General features: G+C 39.8%; 1 protein-coding gene and 1 long non-coding RNA gene across 2 annotated transcripts in view; one reads left to right on the top strand and one right to left on the bottom strand.

The window, feature by feature from the left end:
- The first annotated feature begins 2,979 nt into the window (after window positions 1-2,979).
- On the top strand, window positions 2,980-5,081 carry LOC106726449. The gene is made up of 2 exons (XR_001362525.1): window positions 2,980-3,320; window positions 3,422-5,081. It is a non-coding gene; the product is annotated as an uncharacterized LOC106726449 (long non-coding RNA).
- Window positions 5,082-6,015: 934 nt separating this feature from the next.
- The window catches only part of RNF125 (ring finger protein 125, E3 ubiquitin protein ligase), a 26,202-nt gene continuing 11,059 nt past the window's right edge, over window positions 6,016-21,158 (bottom strand). The window contains exons 3-7 of the mRNA XM_014541543.1: window positions 19,251-19,404; window positions 15,862-15,956; window positions 12,249-12,339; window positions 9,366-9,473; window positions 6,016-6,442 (exon numbers count right to left, since the gene is read on the bottom strand). Of these exons, the coding sequence (XP_014397029.1) occupies window positions 6,356-6,442; window positions 9,366-9,473; window positions 12,249-12,339; window positions 15,862-15,956; window positions 19,251-19,404 (535 nt within the window). The 3' untranslated portion in view covers window positions 6,016-6,355. The remainder of the gene's footprint in view (window positions 6,443-9,365; window positions 9,474-12,248; window positions 12,340-15,861; window positions 15,957-19,250; window positions 19,405-21,158) is intronic.

A 21,158-nucleotide genomic window follows, 5' to 3' on the forward strand; every position in this document is an offset into this window, starting at 1 on the left:
GACCTTGACCAATCTCCTCCCATGATTCACCTTCGCTGAGCCTCTTACCTGGCTACTTTGGGGGCAATGATTAGCCTTAATCAAGACCCATGTGTGTGGCTTTCTGAAACCTGCAGGATTAAAATACCAGAGGATTGTCCAGTAATAAGATAAAAACGTAAGTATTTCTTAGCCTCAAGGATCTCAGATACAGGTGTCCCTCTGTAAGATTTTGTCTTATTTACTGCCATGAAAGTAGCCTAGGTGACGATGCTAAGTCTTCCCAACTCCTCCTGGGTTCCCTCTACCTTGCAGGATGTCACTCATCATAGGTCACGTCAATAACACCCGTGTTCTAGCTGTACCTCTTGTGAAAAAATCTAAAAAGCTCTCCTATGTTTGAGCGTATCCTGAACTGGGGTACACACGACAGGTTCGGCCACCTAGAACTTAGTACATATTTAGCAGAGAGTATGACATAGAATTCATCTACATTTAACCTTTTACATTTCAGTGAAGCCCCTTGGAAGCAGAACCAGTAACTCCATGGTGACCAGCATTTCTTTGGCCTAAATCAGGGTTCCTAAACCTCGACACTGTTGACATTTGGGGCACGGTAATCCTTTGTTGTGAGGGGGCTGTGCTGGGCATTGTACAATAGTAAACAGCATCCTTGGCCTCTACCTATATGTCCCTGGCCACTCGAAACCCCAGTTATGACAAATAATGTCTCTAGATATTACCAAACTTTCCCCGAGAGGCCTACGTGAAGGTGTATTTTTGTGATAGATACTGCTGAATGACAATTTTAAAAGTTTATCGGTTTGTGTAAAAAATGTATCAGGATCAATATTTAAGAATAGACACAATAGGGTGGGGGGGGGCCATGGGGGGGGATAAGGACACATATGTAATACCTTAATAAAGAAATTTAAAAATAAATAAATAATAGAGAAAAAGATTTTTAAATTCAAAAGATAAAAATAAATATGTGTTCAAGAAAAAAAAGAATAGACACAATAGATATTTTAATGAAAGCAATGGTCCTGCCATTCTTTATTTCTCACAATACATTTTTACAGAAGGAAAAAAAAACAAAACACCTGCACATTTTAAATTCTGATCATACAGTTGTTTTTTTGCAGTTGCATAAGTAAAGAATGAATCTCTTAATGACTTTTTAAAAAACTTCAATGCCTAAAGGTACAAACTATACACTCAGCATTCAGTCACTGGAGTGAGCTCACTTCCACGTGAAAGACTGAGCACCCCATGAACGCAGTGAAGCGCCATCGTTGGAGCTGGATCTGTGACCGGGGTCTTAACATAGGGCCACAGACTCGGAACCCCACTTTCAGCCTACGTTCAAAGCCCGGGGGAAAGGTACATGAAAGGAACAGCTCCACAGGCTTCGCAGGGTTGGAAGAGTTTAGCCTTGAAGAGAAACGTGACTCAGATTTCCCTCAGAAGCCCCTGGAAAAGCTGCATCTCAGGCGCTAGGAACAGCGTGAAACTTGTTAGTAGTCAACAGCTTCAAACATTGGTTTTCATTTTTTAAAACAAAGAATTAGAAGATTTTTTTTAACATAAAAGGTTAAAGGCACCGTGAAAGAATGAATATTTGCACTTGACCGTTTTAGAACTCAAAACAATGCAGAAGGCAAAATCATGCAGGCGGCCAGCACCTGATGAGTCCTGGAGGTGGCAAACTTCTCCTCGGGGGAATCCAGGGGCAGGGTACAGAATTGCTGCACGGAGCCCCACGGGTGACTTAAAGCTTTATGTAAAATACGGGATTTAAAGTTTTGACTTTTTTTTCAAGTTTTATAGATTTAAAGATGCCTTTTGGATGGCTCTAAATGAACAAAGATTTATTTCCTGGACAGTACTGATGCTCAGAAATTATTTTTTAGGGACTAAAAATAGACTTTCAGTCTGATGATTACCTCCCTCCTTTTGTGCTTTATTGGATGACTCATCCAAAGTGGAGGAAGAGGTTGTGAAACTAAACATCTGTTACTTGCTCACAGCTGTGAAGTCAACATCTACAAGGAGGAGGGAAAGCCCTCAACTTCACCGGCTTTATGTCGTTCGAATTCCCTTGTAGTGGGTGGCAGGGCCATAAGCAAGACTTTAAAGAGGAATGGATGGTTTACTATAGATATTTGGGACACCATGATTACGACTACATTTATGTGTAAGAAACAAAAGTTTGGATTCGTCATTAAAAAGTCAGATATGAAAAACAGTCAAACTATAAAATTAGGACTGGTGGCAAGCACTGAACACAGTTACTTGAAGAACTAAGACTAAATGGGGGAGGAGGCAGGGAGTACAGTATGTGATGCCATACCAAATGTTCCGAAAATGTTGATAGAGTACAGCTTTAAAAAGTAGAGGGAGGATAGGGAGCGCAAATAAAAAATGTTTAATTGTTTTCATTAAATATTGGTGGTAGTTGTATTAGTATTGTTACTCTGAAACTGTTGCATGTGTAAGGTAATAAAAGAAATGAATATCTGTGTGATATTCTAATTTTATCGTGGCCCGTCTTGGAAAACCAGAATTCTCAGTATAGAAAAAATGGAAATATGGTTGAAAAAAAAAAGGATTAGGTTGTAGTACTCCATTTGATTTGAAAGTATCAAAATAAACTCATGGCCCGGCCAGTGTGGCCCAGTGGCTGAGCGTCCACCTATGAACCAGGAGGTCATGGTTCAATTCCCCATCAGGGCACAGGCCCGGGTTGGGGGCTCAATCCCCAGTGTGGGTGTGCAGGAGGCAGCCTATCAATCATTCTCTTTCATCACTGATGTTTCTCTCTCTCTCTCCTTCTCCCTTCTCTCTGAAATCAATAAAATATATATGTATATATATATATATTTTTTTTAATATGAAACGCTTCACGAATTTGCGTGTCATCCTTGCGCAGGGGCCATGCTAATCTTCTCTGTATCATTCCAATTTTTTAGTATATGTGCTGCCGAAGCGAGCACAAAAATATATATTTTTAAAAATAAACTCATGAAGTGTTTTATCTTTAAAAATCAAAGCTATTTCTTAGCTCCCTTCCAGAAACAATGGGAAGTCTAGTTGCAATGAGCATAACCACCCCGAGCAGAGCGTGGAAATGCCATTTCTCACTGAAAATGACCAGGCTTCTTGGCAAATGGCCGATTCCAGATCTAGGGCAGGAAACATACAAGCTGGGCCTGGAATATTGTGTCACGTGAGACAGCAAGGAAGCCACCAAAGATTTCGAGAGTAGGGTCAAAAGGATTCAGAGGCAACGTGGTGAGACACCCAATGGCCAAAGACAGGGCAATCTGAGCTTCAGTAAGGTAATATTTTTTTTTTTTTAAGGGAGAGGGAGAGGGAAAGAGAAACATCGATGTGAGAGGGAAACATCAATTGGCTGCTTCCTGCATGCATGCCCAGTAAGGTAATATTTAAAGTGGATTGAAGTCTATGCAATATGTGTGAATTCATAAGTTAGTTCACAATGCTGTTAAAAAGAGTGATCACTAGAAGATGACAGGGAAAAGTTTATCTTGAAAATTGGTAAATAAAGGGAAAAATTCAAATAGTTATTTTTCTTTTCCTGCATGAACATTACCACTGGTTAACCAAATCACAGATGTGGGGGAACATCTCTTTTACAAAAAATGTTCCAAGTAACACACAAAAAAGAAATGATAGCATTAGAATACTCTCCAACCCACAATAAATCACTGGATCTAGGCACCGAGTGTCAAGTTTAGCCGACGTCACAAAAAGACTGAACCGGACAGTCTTGCCAAAAGTCTGCTCAAACCTCTGGACCCATGTGTCAATGTCCAGAGGACAGAGGAACATGCTGAATTGTGCCATGAGCCTGCAATCAATACAATACAGACTTGGGAAACTGTGAATCATAAGACCAGGTTCTCCAATTGGTAAATTTTAAGAAAAAGAAAGAACGGGGGAACGTGTAAAAAAGGGATGTAAACGATACATCTCATAACAATTTTAAATGAATAAGATAAAAAACAGTGTGTAGAGATACACCCTTGGGCAATAAAACACTAAAGAAGTACAAGAAAGTGATTACTACTGGAATCAATGTAATGGTTACTTTTGTGGGGTTGGGGACGAGCATTGTGAACTGTGACAGGACACGCAGAGGACATCCAGGGTGGCTGACAAGAGTGCTTTCCTATCATAATGTGATGAGCTATAATTCTGTTGGGTTTTCAGTATTTTTTTATAATTTCTCTAACGGCGGAAATAAAAATAACATCAAAGCCCTTTGGATTTTCCACTAAAAATTATGGATGTGAATACCTCTACTATCAATAACAGCTGACGGTTCTTAAGAACTTGCCTACATTATAGAAATATTCCTAAATAAGCTACAAACATTTGAAAAATAGAATATTAAATTCTTAGGTATGCAGTTATAAAAAGTAAAAGAATTAGGCATACATTCCTAACATGAAATTAATTTTGTTACATCATGTTATACAATTTGGTTAAATGGACTTCATCAACTTCCAAAATTTTCCTTCCCTACCATACAAAGTTATTCATGTTATTCTATTAGTGATTAGAACATGAGCACTGGAACAGATTTCATATTTCCTTGCATGTCCACAATTGGTTTCACGTTCCATCTTTTTACATAGAACAAGGATTAGTTATCTTGCCCTACCATGATGCTGTTTATTAATAAGTAGCGTGACACATACTGTCATCCAGTTTGCAAATAAAGATCCTTCGCCCACCAATCCCAGCCTTAGGTTCTCTTTCATAGTATATTAATGGCTAATGGAGACTCTTTTTGTTTGTTGAGCGTCTAAAAGGCTCACGGATGTAAAACAGATTTAAACCATCAAGATAAAAGCAGTTTTAAAATGCGAGAGAACTGTGTTGTACATTTCTGCCCGTCAGACATCGACAATTCCCCTCCAACTGTTCAAGCAGCATCTTAACAAATGGTGCAACTGTATGGTCTCCTTCCTTCTCCTTTTCACGACATTATGTGGTGTTTGAGTGACTCACATATTCCAGAAGTGACCGGTCTAATACCCTTCGGATAAGAGCTTCCTCAATTATATTAAAATCCTAGAATTAAGAAAAATAATTAGAAACATACAATCAGAGACAATTTTCACAAACTGAGGGAGCCCTGAGTTCAGTGACCTGTCCAATCTTCCATAAAAAAACCCGTCAGGGAACCTAGCTCTTTTGTTTGGGGCCAGTGCATTTTCTGTTTCATTTGCCTGCCTACAAAGAAACCAGGTATTGTCATAGTAAAATAGTCCTGATTTGGAATTTAAAGTTTTGAATCTGATCTAATGAGTAGTTTTTAGTCAACGCTACAAATACTGGTCAGAGAGCTAGGTTCCACATAACAGGTCATATAAAGTTAAGACATTTCCATAGGACTCAGCAATCTCAGCACAACTACTGAATATCTATTTGAAAACTGCTGAAAGCAAAACTCTCTTTCTCTTTGCCTTCCTGTGGTCAAAATGGCATTCAAAACTTCAAGTCAGCACATTCTGTAAACAAGACAAAAACTATCAAGAGCCCTGTCCTTTGCAACCCATCTCCTCTTCCTTCAAAAACTAAAAACAAACAAAAAACAACAACTCGTAAATCTGTGTTAAAAGTCCATTCTGAAACATCCTATCTAATAATAAACATGGTAATTAACCGTAACTTCGCTCCCCTTCCCATTGGCTAATCATCGAGATATGCAAATTAACTGCCAAAACATTTGAAAAATAGAATATTAAATTCTTAGGTATGCAGTTATAAAAAGTAAAAGAATTAGGCATACATTCCTAACATGAAATTAATTTTGTTACATCATGTTATACAATTTGGTTAAATGGACTTCATCAACTTCCAAAATTTTCCTTCCCTACCATACAAAGTTATTCATGTTATTCTATTAGTGATTAGAACATGAGCACTGGAACAGATTTCATATTTCCTTGCATGTCCACAATTGGTTTCACGTTCCATCTTTTTACATAGAACAAGGATTAGTTATCTTGCCCTACCATGATGCTGTTTATTAATAAGTAGCGTGACACATACTGTCATCCAGTTTGCAAATAAAGATCCTTCGCCCACCAATCCCAGCCTTAGGTTCTCTTTCATAGTATATTAATGGCTAATGGAGACTCTTTTTGTTTGTTGAGCGTCTAAAAGGCTCACGGATGTAAAACAGATTTAAACCATCAAGATAAAAGCAGTTTTAAAATGCGAGAGAACTGTGTTGTACATTTCTGCCCGTCAGACATCGACAATTCCCCTCCAACTGTTCAAGCAGCATCTTAACAAATGGTGCAACTGTATGGTCTCCTTCCTTCTCCTTTTCACGACATTATGTGGTGTTTGAGTGACTCACATATTCCAGAAGTGACCGGTCTAATACCCTTCGGATAAGAGCTTCCTCAATTATATTAAAATCCTAGAATTAAGAAAAATAATTAGAAACATACAATCAGAGACAATTTTCACAAACTGAGGGAGCCCTGAGTTCAGTGACCTGTCCAATCTTCCATAAAAAAACCCGTCAGGGAACCTAGCTCTTTTGTTTGGGGCCAGTGCATTTTCTGTTTCATTTGCCTGCCTACAAAGAAACCAGGTATTGTCATAGTAAAATAGTCCTGATTTGGAATTTAAAGTTTTGAATCTGATCTAATGAGTAGTTTTTAGTCAACGCTACAAATACTGGTCAGAGAGCTAGGTTCCACATAACAGGTCATATAAAGTTAAGACATTTCCATAGGACTCAGCAATCTCAGCACAACTACTGAATATCTATTTGAAAACTGCTGAAAGCAAAACTCTCTTTCTCTTTGCCTTCCTGTGGTCAAAATGGCATTCAAAACTTCAAGTCAGCACATTCTGTAAACAAGACAAAAACTATCAAGAGCCCTGTCTTTGCAACTCATCTCCTCTTCCTTCAAAAACAAAACACAAAAAACAAACCTTGTAAATCTGTGTTGAAAGTCCATTCTGAAACATCTATATATATAAAAGCCTAAGCGACAGTTTGACCGGTAGCTATGATGCGCACTGACCACCAGGGGGCAGATGCTCAACGCACGGGCATGGAAACATGGAACAGAATGATGAATCTCAGAGGGAAGGGGGCAGGGGGGAGGGCAGGAAGAGATTAACCAAAGATCTTATATGCATACTAGAGGCTCAGTGCACGGATTTGTGCACCAGTGGGGTCCCTCAGCCTGGTCTGCAGGGATCGGGCCAAAGTGCATGAATCCATGCACTGGGCCTCTAGTAAAACCATAAAGTCAAATAAATAAAATCCAAAGGAAAGCCATAAAGAGTAGAAGAACATAAGATCTGGGACTCAATACTGGTTGTTTCTTAGGCAATGTATTAACCTTTGAGCCTCAGATATTTCATACCTAAGTGAGGATAATAGAGTACTCCCTGACAGTTGTTACAAGGAATAAAATGAGATAATATGCATGAAGTGCCTCCCATAGTACTTGGTAGCTGAGGAAACAAACAAACAAACCAAAAAACACTGTTTCAGCCCCACTTCCATATCCAAGAATATGGTTTTGAGTGGGTGGAAAGTATTCTCATCGAAGTGGCTTCCTCCTGACCAGCCCCGGATTCATACTTTGAAAGATCTTGAGAAGAACGGACTGAATGTGAACAGCTAGAACAGGTGATGGCTTTTGGAACATCTGATGGAGCTAAACTAAAGAGGAAGCCCTCCCTACGTGCTGTGAAAAATGAGAACACATAGACCAGAACCAGGCTCGGTAAGGCCTTGTGTCCTTTGGGGGCCAGAGACACTATTTGGGAGCCGGAACAGAGCCCACGAAGCTCTGCTGTAGCCTGTGCAGTCCTTCAAGTGGTCCTCATATTCCCATCTATTCTCTCCCCACCTCCAACTTGCCTGAGATCCCTGCCCACACTGTGCAAAGCGCTTTCCCTGCATTCCCTCACTTAATCCTCTTTGGGGAGTAGTTGCTTTTTACTCCCTTCACTTAGCAAATCAACAGCGGCTCAAAGGTCAGTAGTCTGCCCAAGGTCACACTGTTGTGACAGAGCTGTTACTTAAATCCAGGCCAGAACCTAAATTCCTTGTGTTGAACCTGGATAATCACAGTGCGCAGATCAGAAAACAAGGAGAGAATTTTCAAATTAACCATTTTTAACAAATCTTTAACAATTACTAAATTCTATCTTAAAATAGCATAAAACAATGTCAAATTATCTGCGAATTCAAATTTAGCCATTAACATTCCTGTATTTAGATGAAAGTTAACAATAAAATATTGTGTTTCAGAACATGGTTCTGAGTGATTCCCCCCCTTACAGGCTGAAAGGGACTCAGGGTAACATATTACCCTCCCATGACAACACATGGACCAAAGCACAACAAAGGCTACATTAACTTTTTGCTTGTTATTCTAATTTCTGATCATGGGAAATACAGTCATAAGCATTAGGACTACTCACGCAATACCTAACTTTTCTTGCATTTTAAAAAAAAGCCAACATAACGAGATTGGCCATGTGTTGGTAGTTATTGATGCGTAGGTGATGGTTCTATGGGAGGTTCATTGTACTATTCTGTCTACTTTGTGTACGTTTAATATTTTTCATAATAAATTTATGTTTAAAAAAGTTCAATAAATACTGTATTTTATAAATTTAAATTAAAAATAATGGCTATCTGCCTTACTACACAGATAATTTCATATCTGTGAACAGCCATTCAATGTACTATAAAAGCAACTGGCCCAGCTGGTGTAGCTCAGTGGTTGAGCATTGACCTATGAACCAGGGGGTCATGGTTCGATTCCAGTCAGGGCACATGCCTGGGCTGCAAGCTCAATCCCCAGCGGGGGCTGTGCAGGAGGCAGCTGATCAATGATTCTCTCTCATCATTGATGTTTCTACCTCTCACTCTCCCTTCCTCTCTGATATCAATAAACTTATTTTTAAAAATAAAATAAATAAAAGCAACTGGATGCAGAACAAACTCTCTGAGTCATTTCGTTATTGGTGTGATTTCATTTCATCATGTATAAGTTCTCAGGTCCACAAAAACTATAACCATACATAGGGAGGGAGTAAAGTAGAAACTAAAGTAATTTGAAGGTGAAATCTGGCTCCTTATACAATGGATAATTATGTGGATCACACAAAAAATAGTTTTGTGTAAGGCAGATAACTGCTTTCATATTAATAGCCAAATTTACAAAACACTCTATTTTTATGATTTCTTACTTAATACTTAACACTGTGGTTATATATGCATTTTTTCCTCCTTATTCGCTTGGATTAAAAAAGTAAGCTTAACACAGACAGCATGAAGACAATGTAAAAATAAAACAAATACTTACTAAGAAATCCTCATAGAGCTGAGTGTGACTGACTTGCAAATGTCTTATTAAACTGCCACTGAAGCTGCTTGGGTTCTCAGTGGGTATTAAACGGCAGAGTGGGCAGAACTGGAAACAGACAAGACCAAGAGTTCAAGAAAGAATTTAAAATAATCACTAATGTCAGAATTAAAACATCAAATAGCCAGCTACTCAACCATAAGAAAAAATGAAATACTGCCATTTGTGACAACATGGATGGACAGCATGAGAATATGCTAAGCAAAATAAGGCAGTCAGAAAAAGCTAAGAACCATATGATTTCACTCATATGAGGGATATAAAACTGAAACTCATAGACACAGACACCAGTATGGTGGTTACCAGAGGGAAGGGGGGGTAGGAAAGGGTAAAGGGAGCCAAATATATGGCGACAGAAGATGATTTGACTTTGGGTGATGGGCCCACAATGCAATAAGGATCATGTATCATAGAAATCTATACCTGAAACCTATCTAATCTTATTAATCAATGTCATCCCAATAAATTTTAATTAAAAAAATAACTAGTCACTCAATAAAGTGAAATTTAACTCGACAAATCTATTGGCCATACCTCAGTTTTATGTTTTAAAATTTCATAAACATTAAAACATTAAACACATAAAATTGCATTTATTCTTGTATATATTTCTTGTATACATATTACTGTATAGCTACTATTTTCATAGTTATTAACTGATTAATTAAACAATTGTACAGTTAGTAGATGCACTGTAATGTACTTAATTAGTTGCCTACCTCTTGAAATAAGTTTTTTGTATGTAGATATTTTATTATTACAAATGATATTATCTATAGTGTTTATCTTTTGGGGGGTTATATTCTTAGGATAAATGACCAGAAATGGAGATTCGTAGACAAAGGTTATGAACATTTATGGTCCATAATATCTATTGCTCTAAAGTATTTTTATTATCACCAGTAATAAAGATTATAACACACCAGCATCAGTAATTAGTATTTACATGTATTTCCTAATTTAATAGCTATGAATAGCTCTTCAAAAAAAACTTTCATTTTGAAATATCTATAAACTCACAAGAAATTGCAAAAATAATTCAGAAAGGTCCCATTTCCCATCACCCAGTTTTCCCTAATGGTAATATCTTACATAACTATAGCACATTATCAAAATCAGGAAGTTAGCAATTAACTAGACTACAGATCTGCCTTAGGTTTCACCAGTTTTTGCATGAATTCAGTTTTGGGTGTGTGCGTGTATGTGTGCGTGTGCGTGTGTGTGTGCGTGTGTGTGTGTGTAGTTCTATGAAATGTTATCACGCACATAGATTCATATGCCCATCAACAAAATCAGATACAGAAGTGTCCTGTCACTGCAAAGGAACTTCCTAGTGCTACCCCTCTACTTCCTTCTCTCCCTACCCTGGTGTCCCTGATCTGTCCCCACCTCTACAATGTCATCATTTTGAGAATGTTAAATAAATCCAATTATACAGCACTTAATCTTGTGAGATTGGCTCTTTACACTGAGCAAAATGACCTTGAGACTCATCCAAGTTGTTGCTTGCATCCATAGTTCCTTCCTTTTTATTGGTAGTGGTAAGTAGACCGCGATATGGATGTACCACAGTTTAACCATTTACTTTCTGAAGGACATTTGTTGTTTCCAGTTTGGGGCTGTTACAAATAAAACTGTAATGAACATTTGTGTACAGATAATTGCATAGATGTTTTTATTTCTCTAGGATAAATTTCCAAAAATTTGATTGGTGGTCATATGGTGAGTGTTAGAGTTAACTTGGTAAAAATAAACAAAAAACAAACAAAAAGCCTACCTCACTACTATACAGCAATAAAAATTATAAAAGCCACATCACAGCCCTAACCGGTTTGGCTCAGTGGATAGAGCGTCGGCCTGCAGACTGAAAGGTCCCAGGTTCGATTCCGGTCAAGGGCATGTACCTTGGTTTCGGGCACATCCCCAGTAGGGGGTGTGCAGGAGGCAGCTGATGGATGTTTCTCTCTCATCGATGTGTCTAACTCTCTATCCCTCTCCCTTCCTCTCTGTAAAAAAAAATCAATAAAATATATTAAAAAAAATTTAAAAAGCCACAGCACAAAGTAGAACTGAAATGCCAGGTTGAAAAGAAAAAAAGTCAGCACTCACTATGAATCTAGGAAATGATGAGCAATATGTGTATTTAATGCACAAGCATGTGGATATATATGAAATAAAGTAACAGACTGATTCATAAAGATGAATGACTTTTTGTTTTATTTTATACTAGAGGCCTGGTGCATGAAATTCATGCACGGGTAGGGTACTTAGGCCTGGACGGCAATCAGGGCCAATCAGGGCCTTCCGGCTGCCGGCCGGGGCCTTCCTTTGTTCTGCACCACCCTCTGGTGGACAGCGCACATCATAGTGAGCAATTGAACTCCCAGTCTCACGGTCGAACACCCAAGGGGACACTTTGCATATTAGCCTTTTATAAAACAGATAATTTTCTACTTTTCATTTCTAGTGTATTTTCATAACTCTATTTGCATTATTTAAAAATGTTTTTAACCTAGGATGTGACCATGTTTATTATACTAAAGTTAGATCTTAACTGTGCATTTTGGATATTCTTAGTTGATTATGCCCAGGATTATCTGTAAGAGATGATGTCTAATTTCATAAATGAATGATTGAATGCACATTAGTAATTCTTATCAGTTTCAATTCAACACTTTCACATTTTGTTAATGTCACAGAATTACCATAACCTTGACAAATTATCCTATATTAAATATCTGTAAACAGAAGCCTATCAAATAAATTTTCTAATATATATTGAATTTAGACATTGCAGATATGTATAGTGACAAAAATCCTTACCACCGCTCTCCTTTCTGATCTGTGGTGATTAATACAATGATCCAGCAAGCTGTCTTCATCCAGTTCCTTCTGACAAAATGGACACACACACCTGGAAATTGCATAGAATATGAATATCACTAAAATTATTGGCAATGAGAGTAGTCACTTAACTACAGAGGTAAAAAATGGATCCAGTTTCCAGTCCTCATTCTTTCTGAATCGGTATAATTTTTTCCAGTCCTGATAATGGTCTTGGTGCCTAAAGTCTTTCTCCTGAGGGATGTAAATACGTGACCTTCTGGGGGCAGGGGAGAGAAACAGCTCCAGGCCACTAGAAGCCCCACTCACTGAGAAACTGAGCACTAAGTCCACCCACCTGTCCCTGCGTTACTTTGTCACTTTTCCATCCTCCCTTTCCTAATGTTGATTTGGGTGTTATTTGTCCTCCAACTCTTCTAGCATATATATATAGAGAGAGAGAGAGTGGGGCAAAACTAGGTTTATAGTTGTTCATATGGAAAATAATACAATAGTTAATAAATAATAATACAAAAATAAACTGTGTTTTGCATACTCACAACTGTAAACCTATTTTCCCCTCCCTGTGTAACTACAATTGTCAACTCACATAATTAGTATCGAATGAAGAATGAAAAATGACCTTCAACTACCCTGTTAAGCCCTTACACTTGGGGGTATTTGTTCCTATATCTTGCTGCCCAATACAGTAGCCATTGGCCATATGTGTCTGTTGGGCACTTGAAATATTGCTAGTCCAAATGAGATATGCCAAAGTATAAAATACACACTGAATTTCAAAGGCTTAATCTAAAAAGAATGTAAAATATCTCAATAACTTTTTTTTTAATATATTTTATTGATTTTTTACAGAGAAGCAGGGAGAGGGATAGAAAGTTAGAAACATCGATGAGAGAGAACCATCAATTAGCTGCCTTCTGCACACTCCCCACTGGGGATGTGCCCACAACCAAGGTACATCCCCTTGACCGGAATCGAACCCGGGACCCTTGAGTCTGCAGGCCGATGCTCTATCCACTGAGGTTAGGGCTATCTCAATAACTTTTATATTGATTACATGTTGAAATAATAGTTTGGCTATATTTGGGTTAAGTAAAATATATCAAAAATTGATTTTCCTTACTACTAGAAAAGTTTAAATTACAATATGTGTTCTGCATTCTATTTCTATTGGCCAGTGCTGCCTTAAATTCTTAGGGACAATATGGAAACTTGGAATTTTTTTGCTCACTTTCCATTACAGATATAACTTCCTACTTCCTAAGACTTGTATTCTAGACAAGCTGCCTGCGTAAGAAATTTAAAAATTTGAATCATGGCCCTAACTGGTTTGGCTCAGTGGATAGAGCGTCGGCCTGCGGAATGAAAGGTCCCAGGTTCGATTCCGGTCAAGGGCATGTGCCTTGGTTGTGTGCACATCCCCAGTAGGAGGTGTGCAGGAGGCAGCTGATCGATGTTTCTCTCTCATCGACGTTCTGGCTCTCTATCCCTCTCCCTTCCCTCTCTGTAAAAAAATCAATAACATATATTTTAAAAAAAAAAATTTGAATCATGGAGTAAGTTCTTCTATAAAGCAACGACTTCTATCTTAAATGCAAATATTAATCTAAACCCTTCTCATTTTCTGTTATTTTAATTCTTTACTATTTAATTCTAACTAGCAGAAGAAATTTGGCTTTAAATTAGCTTTTGATATTTTAATTTTTTATAAAACCTATCAACCTTGCAATCAAATACACACATACTTTCTCAAACCAGTTGCTATCCTTCCTTCCTATTGGCCCTTGGGGTCAATCCAACAGAATCTGGACTCTGCTTAAAAATTTAAAATTTGGCCGAAGCCGGTTTGGCTCAGTGGATGGAGCGTCGGCCTGCGGACTCAGGGGTCCCGGGTTCGATTCCGGTCGGGGGCATGTGCCTGGGTTGTGGGCACATCCCCGGTGGGGGATGTGCGGGAGGCAGCTGATCGATGTTTCTCTCACATCGATGTTTCTAGCTCTCTATCTCTCTCCCTTCCTCTCTGTAAAAAATCAATAAAATATATTAAAAAAAAAAAAATTTAAAATTTGTACTGTCATAGGATAAAACGAATCCTATAAAGCAAGTATGTTTGCAAAGCAATGTCTAGTAAAACAAAAGGAATGGCGCGATCATTTAGACTTCCAGGTTAAAAAGTATAAGCTACATTTTGAGTGTGTTTTCTTAAAATAAGCAGAACTAACATTTTCCTTCAGGAGAGAGAAAGAAATCACACCCCTACTGAATCCCACTATTGGGTAACTGAGTTTATAAGCACATTTAATGGTTTCAAAGTCACCATTTCTTTATTTTGTTAGTAGAGAGAGAGACTCCAAACTTTGTAATTATTCTGGCTATCCGGACAATAATGACCCAGATTTCTTTTCTTTTTTTTTTTAAAGAAAAAAAAAAAAAAAAGGAGATCAATATTTTCCATTAAACCTACTAGCAACACCCATCCATCTTCCAGCCCCCAAAGGTATAGAATACAGACGCCTGCGGAGGCCTGTACCTCCTTGTTAGAATATATATGGAGATGTATGGAGATGTGACTTCCTACTTTCTAAGGAGAAACCGGCAAAATGAGAGGGAGTGAACTGGGAACTGGGCAGTGGTGGTGGAAAAGTAAAGATGAATAACCTCTTTTTTTTTTAAGATGAATCACCTCTTAATCACGATCTACTTCAGGGCTCTATTAGTCAGAAAGCAGGGCCTAGCAGAAATGAGCAGTTCTGCATTGTTTGTGGATCTCCCTTAATATAAACCCGTCTGAGGACGTTTCCCTCATCTCTCCAGTGCTCGGCTGGTTCCCTCCATGCAAAGTCCATGATTATTGCTATTAACAACTGGTCACCGCCCGGCCAGCAAGGCTCAGTGGTTGAGCGTCAACCTATGAACTAGAGCAGTGATGGCGAACCTTTTGAGCTCGGCATGTCAGCATTTTGAAAAACCCTAACTTAACTCTGGTGCCGTGTCACATATAGAAATTTTTTGATCTTTGCAACCATAGTAAAACAAAGACGTATATTTTTGATATTTATTTTATATATTTAAATGCCATTTAACAAAGAAAAACCAACCAAAAAAATGAGTTCTAGTGTCACCTTTGACACGCGTGTCATAGGTTCGCCATCACTGTCATAGCTCCTACTTCCATAGTCAAGTCTCCTTCTGCCTCCCTCTTATAAGGACCACCTGGATAAGTGGGGCGTGCAGGCAGCCGATCAGTGATTCTCTCTCATCACTGATGTTTCTATCTCTCTCTCCCTCTCCCTTCCTCTTTGAAATCAATAAAAATATATTAAAAAACAAACACAAAACAAATGGTATTATGGTTAAGAGCCAATAACAGGTATTATGGTTAAGAGCCTGCCCATAACTACATGCATGTTTTCACAATAAAAATTTTAAATTTCCCGTTAAGTTCTTTTTTTTTTCCCTTTTCTGTAACATAACATTAAACATTTTTTTTCAATTACAATTTACATTCAATATTACTTTGTATTAGTCCCAGCATTAAGTTCTTTACAGACATATCGAAGTTAGCACTAAACTATACTCTGTGGAAACAAACCTTGCTGCTGTCTCCCCGAGTTCTTGTAGTGGTCCATATTTATCTATGTACTTCTGACAGGTTCTTATGTGTGCCCTCATCTCGCTGAGGCAAACCTACACAAAAGCAAATTCAAAATAAACTCACTGCTGAAAGGGAGCTCAGTGAAGTCTGTGTGACCCGGCTTTATTGCCACTTTCATTATTTCAAATAAGGTCAGAGTGGGGGTCAGCTGACTTTAAAAGGATGCATTCATGAAAACAGTACAACAAAGCTAGGGCAGTATCCAGAACAGCACTACTTTTCAATTTCTCTAACACTTTGAAGACCCAAATGTTGAGTTACTGAATTTGGTTCTTCTAGAAAGCATTTATTTTTTAAGTGGAAAGACGTAGATGAACTGAAATTTACTTTTTGGGAATGCCATTACCTAAATTGGTGATGGAAAGAAGTGAGTGGGAAAGAAAAAAGGGAGAGGAAAAAGAGAGGAAGAGGGAGAAAGGGGGAAAAAGTAAAAAAAAAAAAAAAAAGACAGAAAAGCATAATAAATGGATGGATTTTAGGAATATCCATAATAAGTAAAAAGAAACGCTGTGGCTCGGGAAAAGCTATAAATACCCTGGTTTTCGCATGTATCTAGTAGTAGGACATGAATTCACAATACACAGCACACTTAATGGCCCCATTAAGAGCACACATGAAAGGCAGCTCTTGCCGTCCATTTTTATCAAGGCCAAAGAAAGAGCCCTTGTTCCTGCAGATATACATTCAGAGCCCTGACCATGAGGCATCTGTTGCTAAATAACACATGTTGTACTCAGTGCTTCGGCAGGAACTGACAGGATCTGTGCTGAAGGGAGCTCTCACAGCTGTGGTAAGGTGGCCGACCCACCCTGCTTCACGCTGCCCACGCGACCGAAGTGAAACCTCAAACTTGAAACAGTTATAACTGCTTCACAAAAGACCAAAAATAAAAGCGAGTCCTCGCCTTACAAATATCTAAGTAAAAGATGTAAAAACCGGGACCGATGTAGGTAGCCGCCTGGACACAGACTGTTACGCAGTCTTGAACACCCAACTTTGCCCACCAGTGCTCTCTCATCTCTTCACTACTCGTGTTAAAGGTTTCCTTCTTCCTCTTTGTGTTCCTTCATCAACAAAGCGAAGGGCTCTTCACAGAAATTAGCAATCTGGGGACCATATATACTGACAGATGAACTGATAACTTCACACAGTGCCCACTCTAGAGACAAAAGTATGTAAGACGACGTAAGAGATGACAGAAGACACATAAACCACTGTGGTTGGCCCGGCCAGCGTGGCTCAGTGGTTGAGCATCAACCTATGAACCAGGGGGTCACGATTTGATTCCCAGTCAGGGCACATGCCCAGGTTGTGGGCTCGATCCCCAGTGTGGGGTGTGCAGGAGGCAGCTGATCAGTGATTCTCTCTCATCATTGATGTTTCTATCTCTCTCCCTCTCCCTTCCTCTCTGAAATCAATAAAAACATATTTAAAAAATAAATAAACCACTGTGCTTGCTGTAAAGCTGCTTCTAATCTAATGGAAGGGGGAGAAAGATATGTACGTAGACAAGTAGGAAGGAAGCTGATATGGGCACTGGCATACGAAAGCCAGGCGTCATGGGGTGGAGCTGTGGCCTGGATTCTTTAGCATAAGTAGCATCTAAGATGGCTATCGAAGGAATGGCAGTATTCCTGGCAGGATGAGTAACAGAAAACAGAAGAGATGGATACAAGAAATACCCCAAAGAGAAAATGCAAAATGCAGAAAAAGGGGCGGGAGGGGAAAAAAGAAAGGGAATTTCCACTCAGAATAATTGAATGTTCTTGTTTCTGACGGACACCAAAGGTGGGATAAAGAACAGGATGATGAAATAATACCCTGAGTTTGACTTGGGACGTGTTACATTTTATACGATGAAAAAAATGTCCAAGTAAAAATAAGCACCAGTCTATTATGATGAGGTGAAATCTTTTGATTTTGAGTATTTCTCATGTTTGAAACCATGTGTTTTCTCATTTACCTTTAAAACCATCCTGTGACACAAACATTACCTTTTTCCTTATTTTCCAGAGATAAACAAAAACTCAGATTAATAACTTGTCCCAAATCACAAAGAGTAAGTGAGAGAATTAGTGTTTGATGCTAGGATGTTCGACCTCAAAGACCATGCATGTATTCTGTAGCCAGGCAGCCATGAAGAGATTACTGAGTCTTACATAAATACCAGTATTTATTAAAAACAAAACTGCATTAAGCACTTACTATGTGCCAGCCACTTTTCAAAGTGCTGGGTACACAGTTGCCAATAAAACAGACACAGTCCTTACCTTCTTGGAACTTAAATCTGGTGGGAATAACTGATATTCAATTAAAAAATCATAAAAGCATAATAGTAAGAGGTGAAAATTGTTATAAAGGGGACACAGAGTGCTAAGAGAAAGTATAACAGGCTATAATTTAGGTTAACAATCAAGAAAGATTCTCTAAAGGAATTTAGACCTTCAGTACATAATCTCTCTTTTGATCTTTAGACTGGTATAGCCAAGTATCTCCTACTTAGTTCAAATGTTAACACATCTCAAATTCAACTCCGTGGATTCTGCTCCAAACCCGATCCCCATTTTAACACCTTCGCTACTCATCTCAGAAACCTTGCAGGCACTCTGACACTTCGCGCTCCCTCACCCCCACATGCAGTCAATCACCAATTTCCTTTGCTTCTCCCTCCTAAATACACTATCTCCCCAACCAGCTTCCTTACCTGACCCACACTGACAGCCACCAAATCGGCTTCACCAGTCCTGCCTCTGCCCCCTGCAAGCCACCATCCACGCACACGCTGGAGTAATATCCCCAAGTGTAACCCCGATCAAAGGCTTACACTTCTTCTATGCGTCACTATTGCATTTGAGATACAATCTAGAATCTAGATAGAATCTTTTGCATGGCCCCAAGCCCTCACATGATCTAACCATGCTTGCCTAGTATCAAAGGATGAAAACTGCAACAGGAGGAAGTGATGGAGAGAGAGAAACACTGCCAAGTCAAGGGCGTGGGTGCAAGTGTGCCACTGGATTTGCTAACAAAGCTCTCGTTGGTGCCTGCACTAGAGGAGCAGGAATGGAGGCCACATCCCAGGGTCACGGGAGTCATGGGAAGAGAAGAGATGGAGGCAGCCAATGAAAGCGTTTGTGTGGAAAACGAGGCGATGGTAGGCATCTGGTGACTATTTTCTTGCCGCTTACACCTATGAAACTGGAGAAAGGCTGAGACAATCAACGTTAGGAAGTCGGGGCAGGGGGAGGTCAAAGGGCACAGGTGAACCGAGGAGCCGTGTACCACTTTTCTCAGCCCTGCAAGCCGGTGAGCACAGGGCCACTCACCAGGGTGCCGCACTCCGCGCAGTTCTGGAACTCTGATTTCATCCTTCTGGTCACATCCGTGGCTGGGACTCCTTCGGAAGGAAGGTACGCCCGGCAGTAAGGGCAGGTCCACTTACTGCTCTTCAGACTGGTGGCAATACAGGAGCGGCAGAACCTGCCCGAAACACACCAAGGGCACATCACTTTCCCTGAAGGGTGTGACGAAGCCGCCACTGCGGGTTCACCTGTGGGAACTGCACTGTAGTGGCACCTTGTACACTGTGAGCTGTAGAACCACATGAAAGGTCCATTTGCCCCTGGCGCTGGCCAGCCTCTTACCTCCCCCAGCAAGTCCTGGCTGGGCTCACAGGTTCTCCCCATAGGCATTGCCCACATGTAAAAAAAGAACACAGACCAAGTGGTCAGATGGCATTCTAGAAATGGAGTTAACACGATAACCCTAAGGATAGGTACTGTATTCTTCCTTTTCTTTAATCCTACTTTACCTACAATGTTGGGGGATATAGGTGTTTGCTTTGTAGAATTTTGAGTGTTAGATAAGAAAATAGCAAGCTGAGGCCCGGTCAGCATGGCTCAGTGGTTGAGCATCAAAACCAAGAGGTCATAGTTTGATTCCTGGTCAGGGCACATGCCCGGGTTTCGGGCTCGGTCCCCAGTGTGGGGGGTGCAGGAAGCAGCCAATCAATGATTCTCTCTCATCATTGATGTTTCTATCTCACTCCCTCTCCCTTCCTCTCTGAAATCAATAAAAATGATGTTTCTCTCTCTCCCTCTCTGAAATCAACAAAAATATATTTAAAGAAAACAAACAAACAAAAGAACCCCAGATCTGCCTAGGTTTCTACCCTTTCTTTCCTGGTTGTTTTTGCTATTATTGTTGTTTGGTAACGCTTTACTTTGATATAATTTCAAACTTGATACACTTGTTTTTTGTTTACAAATTTTTGAAACACTTTTTAAAATACCTTAATTCACTTAACCTTACCAAACCCCTAAGAAAGAGGACCATTTCCATTTATAGATGAGGAAACTGAGGTACATAGAGATTAAGTTGCTTCTGCGAGGCCACAGCTATAGAAAGTACCTAAACCTGATTTGGTCTCAAGCTGGGGTTTTCTGACCCAAATTCAGTAACCTTTCTCTCCGCCACCACAGCTGGCCCAGATGGAAAGAGCAACCTTTTGTTGGCGTCCAGAGACCACATCCTCTGCTCTCTTTTACTTCTCTCTGCCTCCAGTCACTCAGTGTGAGCGCTAAAGTCAATCTGCCCTTCCTTGCATTTCTTTGAGTCCCTGAGAGTTGGTTCTCAAAATGCAGGCTCTGAAGAGTATTTATTACAAACTAGAGGCCTGATGCACGAAATTCATGCAAGAGTAGGCCTTACTTTCCCCGGTTGCTGGCACCGGGCTTCCCTCCGGCCGCCGGCAGGCACCCAGGACCCGGGCTTCCCTCACAGCTCTGGCTTCGTCCGGTAAGTCGTCAGAAGGATGTCTGGTCTAATTAGCATATGACACTTTCATTATTATAGATGATCCAAATGCTCAACTCCTAATTGACATTTCTAATCCAACACGTATGGCTCGGACATGAAGTATTCATTTACATACTAGGGGCCCAGTGCACAAATTCGTGCACCTTGAAAGGAACAGTGGGCCACGAGGCTGCTGTGGGCACAGGGGTGGGTCTCAGCCCATCCTCCGCACCCCCACCTAGCCCCTCCCACTGCGGCCCCCAGCCCCCTCTCTGCCAGCTATGGGTGCTGCTATCTTTGTGACGGAGGGACAAAATGATGGTTAATTTCCATACTACTCTTTTATTAGATAGGATATATATGTGTGTGTGTATATATGTGTGTGTGTATATATATATATATATACTAGAGGCCCAGCGCGCAATATCGCGCAGCCC

The sequence above is a fragment of the Myotis brandtii genome, unplaced genomic scaffold (assembly GCF_000412655.1).
Source record: "Myotis brandtii unplaced genomic scaffold, ASM41265v1 scaffold107, whole genome shotgun sequence".
In the NCBI taxonomy this organism is placed as follows: Eukaryota; Metazoa; Chordata; class Mammalia; order Chiroptera; family Vespertilionidae; genus Myotis; species Myotis brandtii.